General features: G+C 42.3%; 1 protein-coding gene across 1 annotated transcript; it reads left to right on the top strand.

Moving 5' to 3' along the window:
- Positions 1–10,462: 10,462 nt before the first annotated feature.
- On the top strand, positions 10,463–11,467 carry LOC114117013 (olfactory receptor 1D2-like). Its single transcript, XM_027975523.2, has one exon. It carries the CDS (start codon positions 10,475–10,477, stop codon positions 11,465–11,467), a length of 993 nt encoding a protein of 330 aa, XP_027831324.2. The 5' UTR covers positions 10,463–10,474.
- The last annotated feature ends 5,641 nt before the right edge of the window (positions 11,468–17,108 follow it).

The raw sequence follows: 17,108 nt of genomic DNA, 5'->3' as shown, positions 1-17,108 counted from the left end.
CAGGTTCGATCCCTGGGAAGATTCCCCTGACGTTGAAAATGGTAACCTACGCCAGTATTCTTGCCTGAAAACTTCCAGGGACAGAGGAGTCTGGTGGGCTACAGGCCATGAGGTTGCAAAGAGTCAGACATAACTGAGTGACTAACACACACACACACACACAACAATAGTAGAAGTTTGCAGGATCAAATCCTTCAGCTTGCGCTAACCTAGGATTGCATTCCCAGCCTTATCCAGATACACCCAGTTATGGCTTAGTGGATCTCACATGTTCACTAACATGCATTCACTCATGTTCTTCTGAACTCTGAACTTCTTTAAGGAGCCTGCTGCCTTCAAGCCATTTATAGAATACATCTGACAATACACTGTAGGTACCCTGAGTGGGGCCGCCCCCTTCCTGATGCTCTCTCTGTCAGACACAGCTCCCACTGCTTCAGTTCTGACCCACAGTCCCTCTGGACACAGCCCCTGGTATTCAGGCAGAAATAGAAAGAGATTTCTGTGTTTTGCTCTGGGCTGATTTTTATCCCTTGGACTCCAAAGCCATACTACATCACTTGCCTTTTTCCTGCATTTTTTTTTTCTTCTGAGAGAAATCAGACTTTGTCCTCAGGAAGCCCATCCTGCCCCTTATTTCTGCGGCTCGTCACCTTTCATCTCTTCTTCATTACCTCAAAACAAAACTCTCAAACATTTCGACACATGCTCACAAACAGGAGTGTTGGTGGAGGGAGCAGAAAGGGAGGAGGTCATTGTGAGATCCAATCTCTGTTTAGGTTCTATGATTCGGATGCCAATTCTAATGTGTGTGTGTTCTGTCCATACCACTAAGCAATTCTCTGACACCAGATAGGGGTCCTACAGTTCCTCAATTAAAACAGTATCTACCCAGAGATGTCATCAGATTCCACAAGTTAAGGGCTCACCTCCCCACTCCCATCCCACCACTTCAGATGACAATCTCAAGTCCAGGTTGTCACCTGTGCTTCTGACCAGCTATAGACAGGAGGTTCCTAAGACCCCTTCTTTGGGCTCAATTAATTTGCTAGAGATGCTTACAGAACTCAGAGAAAACATTTCACTTACCAGACTACCAATTTATTATAAAAATTCACAACTCAGAAACAGTCAGGTGGAAGAGGCTCACAGGGCAAGGTATGTGGGAAGGGGCATGGAGCTTCTATACCATCTCTGGGTGCAGCACTCTACCTAAACCTCCATGTGTCGCCAACCCAGAAGCTGGCTGAACCCTGTCCTTTGCAGTATTTATACAGACTTTATTACATAGGCATGACTCATTAAATCACCAGCCAGTGGTTATTGATTCAACCTCCAGCCCCTCACCCTTTTCCAGAGATTGGGGTGAGGACAGCGAGACTGAAAGTTCCTAAAGGGGAACAAAATCCAAAAAAGAAGGGCTATCCGTATACACTGGAGGAGGAAATGGCAACCCACTCCAGTATTCTTGCCTGGAGAATCCCATAGACAGGGAAGCCTGGCAGGTTATACAGTCCATGGGGTTGCAAAGAGTCGGACACAACTTAGCAGCTACCCAGATACGTATACATATAGCTGAGTCACTCTGCTCTCCAGCAGAAACTAATACAACATTGTAAAGCAATTGTATTCCAATTTAAAAATTAATTAATAAATAAAAAATTTTAATGTGGAACAGGAGGAATCCATTGCTACTAGGAGGGTAATCATTACAAGTGTGATGGAAACCTGTTTAGCTCTATCTTCTAAACAAACACCTACAGTATCATCCACAAATCCCACTCCTCCATAGGGATGCCCAAGAGGAATATGCACCTTCAGTATTCACAACAGCCAAAATTGGAAACCACAAATCCCCATCAATGGTAGAACAGATTTTTTAATGGCTTTATTCACACAATAGAACTCTATACAGCAATGAAAATGAAAAGTCTGCCACCACATACCGCAAAGTGGATGAACTTTCTTGTAGACAAGAAAGTAAAAATGGTGCACTCATTTAAATAGGTGCAAAAATGGGTAAAACTAACTCATCCTTTTAGGAATCAAGGAAGTGATTGCCCCTGTAGGAACAGCGACCAACAGAGGACACGACAGGATTCCTGCAGGGCTGGTAATGTGTGTGTGATCTGACTGCTGGTTATTCATGTTGGTCCAGTCTGTAAAAAGTCCTGCCTAATTTTCCATTCTTGGTTCTATATGCTAAAACATCATAAACATCATTGCTTCTCATTCTGTGTCTGACTACTATATTATCTAGAGTCTCTGTGGGCTTCCCTGGTGACTCAGATGGTAAAGAATCCACCTGCAATGCTGCAGACCCAGATTCAGTCCTTGAGTCAGGAAGATTCCTTGGAAAAGGGAATGGCTACCCACTCCAGTATTCCTGTCTGGAGAATTCCATGGACAGAGGAGCCTCCGTATGCCTTTCAGCTGTTAGTGCTTGCTTTAGAAATCTTATTTCTTTGTGTGTCTGCTTATCTTTGGTTTTGTGCTTGATGTTATGATTGAAAACATGATGAAGAGAAATATTTGAGGTCTAAGGTGATGCCATTTTCCTCCAAATACAACTTTTTAAAATTTATTTAACGCAGTACTTGGGAGTCACTAGCAATCTGGGATCATCTTAATCCAAATATAGTCCTTGAGACTTTCTGAACCTCTGATGATTCAAAGCCAGGCTGCACTCTATGTGAAGACTTCTTTATTCCTGGCTTAATCCAATCCTAGAAAACTTTTAAGATTTCTGCCCAAGGTGGAATTGGTTTACTCTTTGTAAATAAGATTCACTTCCCAAGATCTCTGCTTATAGATATTAACATTGAAGCAATTATCCAGGTTCATCTCAACAAGCTATCTTGGGACTACCTCCCCAAGGCCTCACCAAAGCTGATAAATCAGTCTGATGTGGTCTCAGTTCAGCCTCTTCACTTATAAACTAAGGATCCAACCATCAGTTCTTGGGTTCCCCATCCTCATCAAGGCATGAACTGCTTACCTGTTTTCTCCTCATTTGCATGGGCTGATTATCCAGACAACAACTCCTCTGCTTCCCACCTTTAGGCAAAAGGAAGAGTCATCAAGTCCTATTCAGAAAGCAATGTCTTAGGTCCTTTATATCCGTCCTGACTGAAACTGCATCCTACATAAGATGAAAGTGTAGGTGGCAGCACCAGGGAACTCTGAAACCAGCAGAGAGCCATGGGTAAGACCTGGTCATTTCTGGCTTACGCTCTCTTTTCTCCCTTTCTTATTGTATCTCTCTTCTCCACGTTCTCTCTCACACAAACGTACTCACGTACTTGAAAGTGTTCATATAATCTAACCACTTCATATTTAAAGGCGATGTAATCATCCCTCCAGGGCCTCCCTGGTGGTCCAGTGGTTAAGGATCCGCCTGCCAACACAGGGGACATGGGTTCGATCCCTGGTCCGGGAAGATTCTACATGCCAAGAGGCAGCTAGGCCGGTAGACTGCAACTACTGAGCCTGTGCTCTAGAATCCTCAAGCTGTAACTACCGAGGCTGTGCACCACAACTGCTGAAGCCCAGAGTCCACACACAGCAACTAGCAAGTAGCCCAACTAGAGAAAGTCCACATACAGCAATGAAGACTCATAAATTAAAAAATAAAGTGGTGTGTACCTGTCAAAGAAAAATGATCATCCCTCCAATGTGTAACCTAATGCAGGAGATGTAAGAGATGGGGGTTCCATCCCTGGGTTGGGAAGATCCCCTGGAGGAGGGCATGGCAACCCAATCCGGTATTCTTGCCTGGAGAATCCCACGGACAGAAGGCCCGGGCAGACTACAGTTCACAGGGTCACAAAGAGTTGGACACAACTGAAGTGACTTAGCACGCATGCACAGGTTGCAAGGGTTTTCCTGGTGGCTCAGATGGTAAAGAATCTGCCTGCAATGCAGAAAGCCCAGATTCAATCCCTGGGTCTGAACAACTGGGAGGATCCCTTGGAGAAGGGAATGGCTACAGTTCATGGGATCGCAAGGAGTTGGACATGACTGAGTGACTAACACACACGCACACATAGAGGTTTCAAAGTGTCATCACATGCCCTGATGAATATAGTTCTCAAAATGGCAAAGAAGTCTTCACTGGCTCAATGAGAAGGCTCAGGGAGGTTGCATGCCCACTTCAAGATCATACAGTTGGGGAGCAAGAGAGAACGGCGTCATGGGTAGAGCCCTTTTTCACACTCTCCCTGTATTCTCCATTCTCCATCCAGCCACACTGCACTGAAGTTTGTGTCTGTATGACCATTTGACCACACAAGTGTTGAGAACCTGCTGACTCTTAAACAGACTCAGGTCAGTGTTTCCCAAACTGTACAATCAGAATCACTGAAGGCTTGCTGAAAACGATTTCATTCTCAGAGCGAAGTCCTAATAAACACCTTACACATACATATCTATGTTTCCATCTGATTATATTTCAAGATAAATCCGTAAAACTGTGTGTCAGTGCATGCATAGCCATGTCTGACTCTGCAGCTCCATGGATTGCAGCCCGCCAGGCTCCTCTGTCCATGGAATTTTCCAGGCAAGAATACTGGAGCGGGTTGTCATTTCCTACTCCAGGGGCTCTTCCCAACCCAGGGATAGAACCCACATCTCTGGTATCTCCTGCATTGGCAAGTGGGTTCTTTACCACTACTAGGACTGCTCAAAGGGATACCCTATTTAAGAGCCTATGACATGGAATGCCAAGTTTCCTTCTAGAACATTGTTCTTAATTATTTCCTTTCATCAGATATAAAACTGCCTGTTCATCCCATCTTTTTATAAGTAATGTTTGTTGATGTGTTTAATGACTTGAAATTTTTTCTTTTATGAACTGCATGTTCCTGTCTGTTCCAGTGGGGGAGGGGTGTGGTAATTTTATTACTGACTTAACTAGATCTTTCCCTTTTTAGCATTTAAAGCCTCTGCATATCACATTCATGGCAAGAATTTTTCCTTTCTGACAACAGCATTTTGTTGTTATATTATGGTGTTTTGGTGAAGGAGGTTTTTTACTTTTATGAAATAAAATATGACATAATTTTTCATTATATTTTTCTCCTTAATGCTATTCTTGTGAAGACAGTTCCCATATCAAAGCTTTTTTTTCTAACGAAACAACGTAATAGAGAAAAATAGAAATGATATTCACTTCCCTCCTTTGCAAATATCCCACTTCAAAATAAACAAATTTTAAAAGTAATTTAAAAATTGAAAACCACTCTGGAGAACAGGTGACATCATAAATCAAGAACTTAAGAGTCATTGCCTGAGGTGGAGCAATGGGCTTGGATTGAGGGACAAGCTGTAAGGTGTCAAAAGACCCAGCAGATTTAGTGCAAAGTTTTTGCCAGGAAGAAAATGGGTGGTGATTCTCTTTAATGCGGTCCTGAAAAATCAGTAAGTGAGGAACAGCAAGGACTGGGGACAAAGCAGTCAGTGGGACAGGAAGAAAGACACCCTAAAATATGTCAGGAACTGCCCCAAGCTCAGAGCAAAAAGGCACTGACTACAACTTCAATCCCATGACTCCCTTTTATGAAGACAATAGGAGGCTGAGGAAAAGTGAAAAAAGAATCTAAAAGAGAGTGGATATATATATATAACTGATTCACTTTGCTGTGCACTTGAAATTAACACAATGCTGTAAATCATATAATTACTCTAATAAAAAATTTTTAATAAAATAATTGAGAAGAAAAAAAATTAGAATGTTTCCATCACCTCCAAAAGAAACCCTGTATTCTTCAGCTGTCTGCGTCTTACCCATCCCCTTTCTCTCATGTGTAAGCAATCACTAACTTACTTCCTGTCTCTGCAGATTTCCCTATTCTGGCCTTCCATATGAATGGAATAATGCGATATGTGGTCTTTGGTGACTGGCTTCTTTCATGCTTTCAAGGTTCATCCATGTTGCAGCATGTACTAGTGCTCCACCCATGTTGCGGCATGTTCTAGTGCTCCATTCCTTCCTATGGCTGAATAATGTTCTATTGCATAGATGTGCCACATTTTGTTTATCCATGCCCAGGAAACAGACATATAGATTATTTCCACCTTTGGAGCATTATGTGTGTATTAGTTGCTCAGTCATATCCGACTCTTTGCGACCCCATGGACTGTACCCCGCCAGGCTCCTCTGTCCATGGGATTCTCCAGGCAAGAATACTGGAGTGGGTTGCCATGCCCTCCAGGGATCTTCCTGACCCAGGGATGGAACCATGGTCTCCCACATTGCAGGCAGTTTCCTTATCGTTTGAACTTATAATGCTACTACAAACATTCATGTACAAGTTTGTATGTGGACCTATGTTTTCATTTCTCTTGGGAGATACCTAGAGTGGAACTGCTGAGTCATTTGGTAACTCTGTGGTTAGCCTTTTGAGGACTTGCTAGACTGTTTCCAAAATGGCTGCACCATTTTTCATTCCCATTGGCAGTATAGAAGTGTTCTGATTTCTTTACCTCCTTGCAAAGGCTTGTCATTTTCTGAACTTTTTATTATCTGAATTGTTCCTAGAGGGTGTGAAGTGGTGGCCTTCATTTGCATTTCCCTGATGACTAATGATGTTCAGCATCTTGCTGTGTGCCTATTGGCCATTTGTATATCTTTCTTGGAGAAATGCCTTCAGAATCTTTGCCTGCTTTTAATTGGGTCATTTTCTTTTCATTAGTCGGTTATTAGAGTTCTTTATATATTCTACATGTAAATACCTTATCAGATATATAATTTACAAATATTGTCTACCACTGTGGAATTATTTGTACTTTCTTGATACTGTCATTGGGAGAACAAACATTTTTAATTTTGGTTAAATTGAATTTATTTTTTCTTCTGCTGGTTTTGGTGTCATATCTAAGAACTCTTTGCCAAATCTAAGGTTTGAAGATTTGCCTATGTTTGTTTCTGAGCCTTTCATAATGTTAGCTCTTATATCTGTGTCATTCATCGATTTTGAGTTAAATTTTGCATACAGTGCAAGGTAAGAGTTCACCTCTTTGGCACATGGCTATCCGGTGGCCCAGAACGGCCCAGAACTATTTGTTGAAAACATCTTTTCCCCGTTGATCTTGACATCTTTGTTGAAAATCAGTTGACCACAGACACATGAGTTTATTTCTGGAATCTCAATTCTATCCCATTGATCTATAGGTCTACCTTTATTGCTTTGTGGTAAGTTTTGAAATTGGGAAGTGCAATCCTCCAAATCTGTTTTTGTTTTTCAAAATGGTTTTGCCTATTCTGGGTCTCATGCAATTTCACATGGATGTTTGAATCAATTTACATGAAGTTCTACAAAGAAGTCAGCTGGTCAGGATTGGGAACACGTGTACACTCATGGCAGATTCATGTTGATGTACAGCAAAACCAATACAATATTGTAAAGTAATTAGCCTCCGATTAAAATAAATAAAGTTAAATTAAAAAAAAAAAGAAGTCAGCTGGGATTCTGATAGAGGCTGTATTTAGTCTATAGATCTAGTTGAGGACTATGCCATCTTAATATTAAGTCTTCCAATCCATGAACATAGGGTTTTTATTTTTCTGATTATCTAGATCTTTAATTTGTTTCAACAATATTTGTAGTTTTCAGAGTATAAATTTTGAATTTTTGTTAAATTTATTCCTAAAGATAATTTTCTGTTTGGTGCAATTATGAATAAAACTATTTTCTTAATTTCATTTTCTGATTATTTATTGCAAGTATAAAAAATGTAATCAATTTTCTATATTGGTCTTGCTCCTGCAATCTTTCTGACTTCATTTATTATTGTAGTTTTTTAGCAGGAATATTTATTAAGATTTACTATATGCAAGATCATGTCATCTGTGAAGACAGATACTATAATTCCTCATTTCCAATCTAGATGTCTTTTAATCATTTTTCTTGACTAATCATCTTGGCTAAATTAAGTTTTCATTTTAGTTTTAATTTTTCTGTATTGCTTGAATGATTCACACTGGAATTTTTTTTTTTTTTGCTTTTAATCAATAGATTCCAACAGAGTATAGAAGCTATTTTTATTTGGAAAAATAATTCCATGTAATATATTTTAAAATTCATATCTTAACCTGTTAAAGAAATTCTAACAAATTTTAGCACTAGAAATTGACAATAAATGAAATCAAGTTTAATTTGAAACCTAATGTACACCAAATCATACCAAAAAGATGGTAAAGATGACATGTACAAAAAAGAAACTATAGATAAACCTCATTTATATTAATAAATAAGACTACAAAAGCCTAAATAAAACATGATAAGTAATTTAAACCAGGAGTGTTAACATATATTTCTGGCAACACACTCCAGTACTCTTGCCTGGAAAATCCCATGGTCAGAGGAGCCTCATAGGCTGCAGTCCATGGGGTCGCTAAGTCAGACACGACTGAGCGACTTCACTTTCACTTTCATGCACTGGAGAAGGAAATGGCAACCCACTCCAGTGTTCTTGCCTGGAGAATCGCAGGAACGGGGGAGCCTGGTGGGCTGCCGTCTATGGGGTCGCACAGAGTCGGACACGACTGAAGCGACTTAGCAGCAGCAGCAGCAGGTCTTCATTGTAGTACATGTGCTGCTTGTGGTGAGTGGGCTTAGTTGCCCCTTGGCAGTATTTTTTGGGCATAGACTGGCGATTCAATTCACATGATAGTATACATCTGTGTCTCTTTCCCTGTCTTGCATACAGGGTCGTCATTGCCATCTTCCTAAATTCCATATATGTGTTAGTATACTGTATTGGTTTACTTCACTCTGTATAATCGGCTCCAGTTTCATCCATCTCATCAGAACTGATTCAAATGAATTCTTTTAACGGCTGAGTAATACTCCATTGTGTATATGTACCACAGCTTTCTTATCCATTCATCTGCTGATGGACATCTAGGTTGTTTCCATGTCCTGGCTATTATAAACAGTGCTGCGATGAACATTGGGGTACATGTATGCCCAGAAGTGGGATTGCTGGGTCATAAGGTAGTTCTATTTGCAATTTTTAAGGAATCTCCACACTGTTCTCCGTCGCATTTATTGCTTGCAGATTTTGGATCGCAGCCATTCTGACTGGTACCTCATTGTGGTTTTGATTTGCATTTCTCTAATAATGAGCATCTTTTCATGTGTGTCTATACCATGTTCATGGATTGGAAGAATCAATATAGTGAAAATGAGTATACTACCCAAAGCAATTTACAAATTCAATGCAATCCCTAGAACTAGAACAAATAATTTCAAAACTCGAATAGCCAAAGCAATCTTGAGAAAGAAGAATGGAGGAATCAACTTGCCTGACTTCAGGCTCTAGTACTGGCACAAAGACAGATATATAGATCAATGGAACAAAATAGAAAGCCCAGAGATAAATCCACACACATATACAATGGAGTAAAGACAATCTCTTTAACAAGTGGTGCTGGAAAACTGGTCAACCACTTGTAAAGAATGAAACTAGATCACTTTCGTAAACTCAAAATGGATTAAAGATCTAAATGTAAGATCAGAAACTATAAAACTCCTAGAGGAGAACATAGGCAAAACACTCTCAGACATAAATCACAGCAGGATCCTCTATGATCCACCTCCCAGAATGCTGGAAAATAAAACAAATGGGATCTAATTAAAATTAAAAGCTTCTGCACAACAAAGGAAAAATAGCAAAATGAAGCAACTGACAAAACAACTAATCTGTTCTGCAAGACGGTATTTTTAAATATTAGAAAAGCTATTAACATAGTGTCTCATGATAGGCACTGAAAAGTATCTGGTTAAAAATGCAACAGCTACACCTGATTTTTGAAACTCTATTGGTAAAATACAAAGAAAGATAGTTGTTAATATATACATACATCGCTGCTTAAATCCATTTATATTGGTCATTCTGCTTAAAACTCTTTACACAGTATAAAATTTTAAAAATCTTAACAAGGCTAGCATGATCTGGGTACTTTTTACTGCACAACCTCATATCCCTTTGTTTATTTTCAATGGCATTTTGGTTGATTGACTGTCTTAGGCTTCCCAGATCATTTTATCAGTAAACAGTGATACATTTTTATTTTCTCTTCCAATATTTTCACTTTTCCCCCTCTTTGTTCAATTGTACGGTATCCATTTGCTATAATGCATATACCTGTTTCAAAAGTTATTTTCAAATTTATGCAATATCAAAGTATAGCATATTAAATCTTTAGACACTTCAAGAATATTGTAAGATGACAGGACTTAAAATAAGACATAGACATTATTTCCATAACATTGAATATGCCAGATTAAAAGTTGCTGGAATGATTAGGCTGCATAAAGATTTTCTACATTATGTTTCTTTCTCTGGTATTACTTTGCTGCTTATGGAAAAAAAATTCTGAAATCCAGCCTGAAGTATTTTTATTGTTAAGAAAATAGTTGATTTTGCTTATCTGAATGTCCTTACTCAGTCAAAGGCAATTAGTAAATATATGTTGGTGCTGATGTTGCAGACAGCTGGGAAAATGAATGGAGGCAACCAAAGTGGGGTCTCTGACTTCCTACTCCTGGGGATCTCGGAGAGTCCAGAAGAGCAGCAAATCCTGTTTTGGATATTCCTGTCCATGTATCTGGTCACAGTAATGGGAAACATGCTCATCATCTTGGCCATCAGCTTTGATTCCCACCTGCACACTCCCATGTACTTATTCTTGGCCAACCTCTCCTTCACCGACCTCTTCTTTGTTACCAATATGATCCCCAAGACATTGGTGAACCTTCAGTCCCAAAACAAAGCCATCTCATACGCAGGGTGTCTGATCCAGCTCTACTTCCTGATCTGCTTGGTGACCCTGGACAACCTCATCCTGGCCACGATGGCATATGACCGCTATGTGGCCATCTGCTGCCCTCTCCGCTACATCACAGCCATGAGCCCTGGGCTCTGCATTTTGCTCCTCACCTTGTGTTGGGCACTCTCTGTCCTGTACGGTCTCTTTCTCACCCTCCTCATGACCAAGGTGACCTTCTGTGGGCCCCGGAGAATCCAGTACATCTTCTGTGAGATGTACGTCCTGCTGAGGCACACCTGTTCCAATACCCAGGTGATTCACACAGTGCAGATTACCACAGGTTGCTTCATCTTCTTCACCCTCTTGGGGATCATGGTTATGTCCTTTGTCTGGATTGTCAGAGCCATCCTCCAGATACCATCAGCCTCCAGCAAATACAAAGCTTTCTCCACCTGTGGCTCCCATTTGGCTGTGGTCTCCCTCTTCTATGGGACACTTGGTATGGTATATCTGCAGCCCCTTAAAACCCACTCCATGAAGGACTCAGTAGCCACAGTGATGTATGCTGTGGTGACGCCCATGATGAACCCTTTCGTCTACAGCCTGAGGAACAAGGACATGCATGGGGCACTGGGAAGACTCCTCTTAGGAAAAGCCTTCCAGAGGTTGACAGGAAGGAAACTGAGGCACTGAAGTGGAGTCTGGGAATTTCCTCCATCATGTGCAAGGCATTATCCTGTATGAGATACAGGAGTTAATTAAGACACAAATCCAGCCCAGAATGAATTTGTTGCTTTATAGTAAAGAAAAGACACGTATGTGTAACCAAATGACCCTTAGACTTCACTAGCCTTGGCAATAAATAAGGGCACACTAAGACTAACAGAGAAGAAGGCAATGGCACCCCACTCCAGTTCTCTTGCCTGGAAAATCCCATGGACGGAGGAGCCTGGTGGGCTGCAGTCCATGGAGTTGCGAAGAGTCAGACATGACTGAGCAACTTCACTTTCACTTTCATGCACTGGAGAAGGAAATGGCAACCCATTCCAGTGTTCTTGCCTGGAGAATCCCAGGGACGGGGGAGCCTGGTGGGCTGCCATCTATGGGGTCGCACAGAGTCAGACACGACTGAAGCGACTTAGCAGCAGCAGCAGCAAGACTAACAGAAGGAGTCTGCTTTTAATCAATAGCAGAAGAAATTCAAAGAAATCTTTCAACTTGTCAGACAAGACCACAGTCCAAGCCTCATCCAGATACATTTAATTATAGCCTAAGGAGGTCACTCATGCTAACATATATTCACTGAAATTTCTGAGCTCTGACCTTCTCTTAGGAGAATGGCTTGCAAGCCATTTACAGACAATGATTTGTGTTACCCCCTCTGCAGGTGTCATAGGCGAAACTGCCCCTTACCAGATACACTGCCAAAGTTCACATACACAACAGGGTATATGCAAAGAATTTAATCAATCTGAAATAATGAGAGTGGTGGCCGACGATGCCATCAAGACAGTTCACAGCCTGGGTTCTCCAGAAGTAGGTGCTGAGATGGGGTTTGGAGTACAAGGCGTTTGTTAGGAATAGACGTATGTGAAGGAACAAGTGAAGAAGCTCAATCAGGCAGAGGAGGAAGTCAAATTACAAGCAAGCCACAAAGTGTTGACCAACCCAGCACGGAGATCTGGAGTGAACACTGACCATCAGAGTTGTCTCACAGCAAGCCAAAATGGACAGGCTTTATAACCACCAGGTGTGGACTACCCTGGGAAGGACGCAGCTGCAATCAAGGAGGGTATGTGCAGCCGAAGAAAACCCTTGAGGAGCTGACAGCTAGGCTATCTGCTGACTGCTGCATTTTCCACAGCTAGAAAGCAAGCCTCTCACTGAAGGGGGATCTGGGAAGCACAGCTCCATTTTTTCAATGCAGAGGCATTGTCTTCAACGGCCACCTATAGCTAGTTAGAAAGTTCAGGTTTTATTCTGTATACATAAATGCCTCTTTGCACAAACTGTTTTGAAGGACATTCAGGTAACTTAGAAGTTCCCTCTGGATAGGGAAATAGCGACATCAGAGTAAGAAAGAAACTTTTCACCAATTATTCGTTTCTGCAGCTTTATTTTTTATCATATTTATGTTACTTTAAAAAAAAAAACACTGTCAAGAGTAAAATGAAAAATAAGTCTGCAATCTTCCTTCCACACCCCCATATCTGCTTTGATATCCAAAGAGTAACCTACAGTTAATCCTTTCCTCCATAGATTTTTCTGGTCCAACAATTTGTCTATGTCTACGTAGGAACAAACTACTTAAAATTACCTAGACACAGCAATGAGACTCTGTGTTATCTTTGTAGTTCAAAGTTTAGAGCAATAGAAGAGAGACCCAGACGGGTAGTGACCAATGCTGCTGGAGTGGTTTTTGCCAGGTTGCCAGTGTGGCAGTGCCCACTACCATAAGCATCTTACCTCCTGACCCAAGCCCACATGATTAGACCACTAACTCTGTGAAAGAGAAAGTCGTTTAGTGTCCGACTCTGCGACCCCATGGACTATACAGTCCTTGGAATTCTCCAGGCCAGAATACTGGAGTGGGTGGCCTTTCCATTCTCCAGGGGATCTTCCCAACGCAGGGATCAAACCCAGGTCTCCTGCATTGCAGGCGGATTCTTTACCAGCTGAGCCACAAGGGAAGCCCAAGAATACTGGAGTGGGTAGCCCATCCTTTATCCAGTGGATCTTCCCAACCCAGGAATCAAACCGGGGTCTCCTGCATTGCAGGCAAATTCTTTACCAACTGAGCTACCAGCGAAGCCACAGTATCAGTGCCAGACTGGCTTGTAGAGCATCTTCCATATTCAAATTTTATTGTTTAGCAAGGATCCTCCCAGTTCCCATTCTAGTGTGCTCCTTCAGCCTTTTATCTACAAACATCTGTTCAGCAGCACCAAGCCCTGGGCTGCAGAGAGCTGGGGAGCCAGTTTTTCTCTGAAAACCATGTGTGTGTTTGTGTGTGTGTTGGAGGAGGGTGGGACAGCACCATAATTTTTCCACTAGCCACTATAGGCATCCCGCTTTGGGCCTGCAAGTTTTCCAAGGACTAATAATATGACTGAATCATAATATACATACATACATACATACATACATATATATATAATGTATTATTGACGCCAAAATACTAAAACTTCAAAGTTAAAATTACTAAATTTTTTTTTCAATGTCTACAAATACAAATGTCTAAGGGGCCCTCAAAGGTATGATGCTCCCATTGGGAGATCCCAGCTGAAGGGAATATCTCCTGCCTAGCTCTGGTAGGAAAAGGTAAGGGCTGTCTACAGTGATCCCCTTCCCCATTCAGGACTCTACCCCAGACTCCAGATGTCTAGCTCAAGGCAAGACATCCCTTCCCCTGCTCCAGCCGTTTTCTACAGAGTTGGCACTGCTGAGCGCCCCAAATCCACCCCAGTAACAGCTGTCTCTCGAAGCTCATCCAGCCCTGTGTGCCGCGGGTCTGAGGCAAACAACGCTAAAGAGGATGACAGCCACTCAGAGTGCATCGGCTCCGCCACGGAAGCCAGTTAAAGCGCCAAGGAGAACCTTGGCCACCCCAAAGCGAGAGCCGCCAGAGTGAGGCAGCATCCACTGGAAAGTCTTCAGAGGAGGGATTGAGCCTCCTGTTTGATAAACCAATGGGAGGCCCTGATTGATTGGTCCTTGTAAACCCGGACTTCTGGGTCTCTCCCACACCCCTTTTAAACCCCCAGGAGGGGCTGACCAAAGACACCGGGCCAACAGCCAATGAGGAGATCAGAAAAGCGGGACTCCCGCAGAATCAGCTAATGAAAAGCCGCGAAAAGTCGGCGCTCTATTCTTTCCCAACCACCGCGGAGAGACGCCTGCTGGTTCCGCTGGTTGCGCGCGCCCTCCAGTGGCGGCTGGGCAGAGATCTCCAGCGTCATTACTGTTGTGCAGTCGCTCAGTCGTGTCTGACTCTTTAAGACCCCATGGACTGCAGCACTCCCGGCTTCCCTATCCTTCACCATCTCCCGGAGCTTGCTCAAACTCATGTCCATTGAGTAGGTGATGCCATCCAACCATCTTATCCTCTGTCGTCCCCTTCTCCTGCCTTCAATCTTTCCCAACATAAGGGACTTTTCTAGTGAGCTGTCTCTTCGCCATCAGGTGGCCAAAGTATTGGGGCTTCAGCATCAGTCATTCCAATGAACATTTAAGGATGATTTCCTTTAGGATTGACTGGCAGTCCAAGGGACTCTCAAGTCTTCTCCAACACCACAGTTCAAAATCATCAACTCTTCGGCACTCAGCCTTACTTACGGTCCAACTTTCACATCCATACATGGCTACTGGAAAAACCATAGCTTTGACTATACGGACCTTTGTTAGCAAAGTAATGTCTCTGTAAGTGTCATTGTAGAAACTTAAATCTAGTTTCCCATCTTTGTGGTGCTGGTCATGGTCGTGGTCATGGTGGTGTAGTCACTAAACCGTGTCCGACTCTTGCATAGTATTCGGTCAAGTCAGAGGAGAGGATGTCCCTGCCAACCCTCCAGGTCCACTGGGGAGCAAAACAGTCCTGGATCCTTTTACCCTTCCTTAAACTAAGTAATGGGCTTCCCAAGTGGTGCTAGAGGTAAACAACCTGCCTGCCCATGCAGGAGATGGAGGAGACCCACGTTTGCTCCTGGGTCAGGAAGATCATCTGGAGGAGGGCATGCAACCCGTTCCAGTATTCTTGCCTGGAGAATTCCACAGACAGAGGAGGCAGGCTACAGTTCATAGGGTTGCAAACAGTCTGACACAAGTAGAACATGAACTTAGCACACATGCAAACTAGTAATTCTTTCCTACCAGCACCAAGCACCCACTCCCACTGCCCTGGCTCAGTCTTTTGTCGAGACATTTGACGTAAAGTTTCTAAATGAAATATGAGCAGACTAAGTCTAAGATTGCATTTTTTAAACAACGTGTAATGACAACAATCAGATAGTTAAACAAGCAAAGGTATTTGATAAAATTTAACATTGATCACTGAATTTAAAAACAAAAAATTCTCAGCAAATTAGGGATTCAAAGAAACCTTAATTAGTAAAGACTTAGAAGACAACAGTGAATCACAAACTGTATGATACTCCAGAAGCATTCCTGCTAAAGTCTGCTATTGCTGCAGCTAAGTCACTTCAGTCATGTCCCACTCTGTGTGACCCCATAGACGGCCCCATCCCCGTCCCTGGGATTCTCCAGGTGAGAACACTGGAGTGGGTTGCCAGTTCCTTCTCCAATACATGAAAGTGAACAGTGAAAGTGAAGTCGCTCAGTTGTGTCCGACTCTTTGAGACCCCATGGACAGCAACCTACCAGGCTCCTCTGTCCATGGGAGTTTCCAGGTAAGAGTACTGGAGTGGGGTGCCATCACCTTCTCCATGCTAAAGTCTAAATGGGTGTTAATAACCCTACTGTCATCAATTTTGTATAATATTTTAGAAGAGCCTGACCAAGCTGTAAGACTTTAGACAGGGCAGGGCAGTTAAGTGGCAAGAAAAAAGAAACTATGATTAATTAGGTCAGGTAAAATGATTTATACTTGAAAAACCAGAAAAATCCACTAAAAACTAAAGAATTCAGTAAGGTAACTGGAAGAAAGGCATATTTGTGTATAGAATGTGTTGAGTTTGAGTATATGGGGAAAAAAGAAGGAAAGAAGTAAAAGTAAAGATCTGACCTGTTATGGCATCTGGTCCCATCACTTCATGGAAAATAGATGGGGAAACAGTGGAAACAGTGTCACACTTTATTTTGGGGGGCTCCAAAATCACTGCAGATGGTGATTGCCACCATGAAATTAAAAGACGCTCACTCCTTGGAAGGAAAGTTATGACCAACCTAGATAGCATATTCAAAAGCAGAGACATTACTTTGCCAACAAAAGTCCATCTAGTCAAGGCTATGGTTTTTCCAGTGGTCATGTATGGATGTGAGAGTTGGACTGTGAAGAAAGCTGAGCACCGAAGAATTGATGCTTTTGACCTGTGGTGTTGGAGAAGACTCTTGAGAGTCCCTTGGACTGCAAGGAGATCCAATCAGTCCATCTAAAGGTGATCAGTCCTGGGTGTTCTTTGGAAGGAATGACGCTAAAGCTGAAACTCCAATACTTTGGCCACCTCATGCAAAGAGTTGACTCATTGGAAAGGACCCTGATGCTGGGAGGGATTGGGGGCAGGAGAAGAAGGGGATGACAGAGGATGAGATGGCTGGATGGCATCACCGACTTGATGGACGTGAGTTTGGGTAAACTCCGAGAGTTGGTAATGGACAG

Source organism: Ovis aries, chromosome 11 (assembly GCF_016772045.2).
Source record: "Ovis aries strain OAR_USU_Benz2616 breed Rambouillet chromosome 11, ARS-UI_Ramb_v3.0, whole genome shotgun sequence".
Classification (NCBI taxonomy): Eukaryota; Metazoa; Chordata; class Mammalia; order Artiodactyla; family Bovidae; genus Ovis; species Ovis aries.
Note: the sequence above shows the minus strand (reverse complement) of the source record. Positions and strands in the feature narration are given on the sequence as shown.

Coding starts and splice junctions, on each gene's coding strand:
- LOC114117013 (XM_027975523.2), top strand. CDS start 10,475: ATGTTGGTGCTGATGTTGCAGACAGCTGGGAAAATGAATGGAGGCAAC.